This window comes from Malania oleifera, chromosome 1 (genome assembly GCF_029873635.1).
Source record: "Malania oleifera isolate guangnan ecotype guangnan chromosome 1, ASM2987363v1, whole genome shotgun sequence".
Taxonomy (NCBI): domain Eukaryota; kingdom Viridiplantae; phylum Streptophyta; class Magnoliopsida; order Santalales; family Ximeniaceae; genus Malania; species Malania oleifera.
Genome location: NC_080417.1, coordinates 95,689,831 through 95,692,550, shown reverse-complemented (window position 1 = coordinate 95,692,550; position 2,720 = coordinate 95,689,831). Strand labels below are relative to the sequence as shown.

The 2,720-nt window shown below is 42.6% G+C and overlaps 1 protein-coding gene across 1 annotated transcript; it reads right to left on the bottom strand.

The window, feature by feature from the left end:
• Positions 1-474: 474 nt before the first annotated feature.
• On the bottom strand, positions 475-1,869 carry LOC131147642 (malonyl-CoA:anthocyanidin 5-O-glucoside-6''-O-malonyltransferase-like). Its single transcript, XM_058097156.1, has one exon. It carries the CDS (start codon positions 1,867-1,869, stop codon positions 475-477), a length of 1,395 nt encoding a protein of 464 aa, XP_057953139.1.
• Positions 1,870-2,720: the final 851 nt, after the last annotated feature.

Below are 2,720 nucleotides of genomic sequence, written 5' to 3'. Positions count from 1 at the left end.
TACAAATTATTGTTATTTTACATCAATTGGTAAACTTTTTTGTGATAATTTTTTGTGGTGAATAAGCAACTTTATTTATCATATAATAAGTGCAAGCGATATAAATATTTATATATAAATGGTTATTAAATTAAGGAGGCAGGCGCACTTGTCGACGAGTACAGAGGATTCGTCGACGATCCATAGAAGACGAGAATAGGACATTCGTCAACGAACCCATTTTCTGTAATTTTCTTGCTCTCAAGATCTACTTGTCGATGAGTACAGGGCACTTGTCGACGAGTCTTCTACCACCACTTAGAAATACTTCAAAAACTCATGTTTTTCTTCTTTGTTTGTGAATTCCACCTCACATACAAATATAACATTACAAGATTGCATGTGATTTTTTTTTTTCCTTTAATAACAAAATTGGAAGACCTTCTAATAAAGAAAATGTCTGCTGGGAAAGGAAAATGCACAAAGAAAAAGCTTCTATGATTTCAAAGCCTCAAGACCTTTTACAAACAAAGAAGCAAAAACCTCCATTTTTCCTTCACTTAAGGCCAGCCCAATCTCAATCCCACCGCTTCTGCCGTCCCTGCTCTCCGAAAGAGCCACCGCCCCAGTCCTATCCACTGACACCACCTCTATCCTCCTCGCCTTTCCCCACCCAAAATCCGCCGTATAGAGCTCGAACTGAGGCGATCCCGCCACCGTGATCCGCTTCTCACTTTTATCAGGGAACGAACCATGCGACCACAATCCTTCCAAGTATTCGTAAAGTCCGCCATTATTAAGACTACTTACGCTTTCCCCGATAGCCTCTGCAGCCACCGCCACGCCATCCTCCCCCGATAGATCACCCACCTTTACCCTCGCACAACAAGCTCCCACGCAGTTCCCGAAGTATGTCGCCGGGATTGGAGGCTCCAACCGCCCCCTGCAGTCCGCACTGAATAGGAAACCAGTATGAGCTAGACCATCTTTGCTCTCCAATCCCTCTGCCTTCACTAGGCATACCCACACATATGCACAAGTTAGCGTAAACGTTGACAGGCGGGGCAGGTCCTCTTGTTTCTTCTTCTTCCTTTCCACGAGCGTTTGGCCAACTCTTTCCCTGAGTTTTTCTATGTCATCAGGTCTCAGCATGAATGTCCCACGGATTGTGTTGCTCGGAGCATTGAACTCGTCAATGAGCATTAAGCTTCTGTTAGCGTTGGGGCCGCCACTCTTCTCCCATCCATCCAAGTATCTTTGCTTGATCCCTTTTGGATCCCCGATATCTGCCCTTTCGTAGAACGGCGTTAGCTCGGGCGGCAAGGAAGCGCCGCCCAATTTGCAAAGGGAAGCCCATGCCTTCACGAACAAGGCTGCGGCTCTGCCGTCAAGGGCGGCGTGGTGGGAGGTTATTCCGATCGAAAAGCCGGTGCCTGGAAATAAAGTGATTTGCAGCGCCATGACCCGGGCTTCCGCCTCAGACACCGGCAGGGTGGGTACGAGAGGATGGTATTCTGCCGAGTCCCGGAAGTTGTTTCCGGAGAGATGGTGGAAGTCGGCGTGGGACTCGGCTATGGTGAGCTGAAGCGCGCTGTCTGCGTCGATACGGATGAAGGGTTCGGCGGAGGTTGGGGGCCATACGAGGGTACCGGCGAGAGGGAGGAAGTGATTGAGGGTGAGGGAGAGAGAGTGCTTGAGTTTATGGAGGATGGAGTCTGAGATAGGTTGATCAGATTGAGAGGTGACTTCGTAGAAGAAAAGGCGTTGGGTTGGGAGGAATCTCAACCACACTGCGTCAAAGAAAGTCAGGGGGAGGAAGCTTTGGGCGGGCGAGTCCGGCGGAGCCACCGGGCAGATCTGTATTATTTTCACTGCATTGAGTGGTGCCATGACGATGAGAGAGGAGAGATCTTGAATACGATTTTTGACAGGGTGTGGAGCTAGCTGCTAGAATGCAACCCTGTTTATATATAGTTGATCAAAATTAGATGGGCCAGAGTTGGAAAATTTAGGCTACGGCAGATGTTAATGAGGGGAGTCAATAAATGGAAATGGCATGCTTTAGACCAAAACATAAGCGTAAAATTTGCTTGTCTGTCTGCTAAATCGTGGGTGAAAAACCTGATGATGTCAGTGAGGGGAGTCAATGAATGGAAATGGCATGTTCCAGACCAAACAGCGGGGTAAAATGTGCAGGCTTAAATAATATATAGCCCAAACTTACCCTGTTAGAACGTGTACATGTGGCGAAGTCTCTCAAATTTGTGCTTCTAAATTTTATCCTTCAATTTTATTACTTTCAATTTGGGGAAATGATGTTGCCATTTTTTTTTTTTTTAAATCTATACACCTTAAACTTTGTGCACCAAACCGCTTCATATATATATATATATATATATATATATATACACCAACTAATAACACTGTATTATTATTATTATTATTATTATTATTATTATTATTATTATGGCACCAAGAGAACATGATTTTTTTTTTGTTTAAATTTTAACTTGTATTATATTCGAAATAAAGAGATAAAAATAAAAGCTAAGACATAAAATTGCCATTTAATATATTAATAAATAATATAAAGTCTTATTAATAGTTTTTAAAGTGTTAATAACATCTATATCAGTTATTCTTCTAATAAAATTTTGAGTTATTGACATATATATATATATATGTGTAGAAAAGTTATAATTTTTTAAAACAAATACAAATGGGAGTAAGTTCTTCATCCT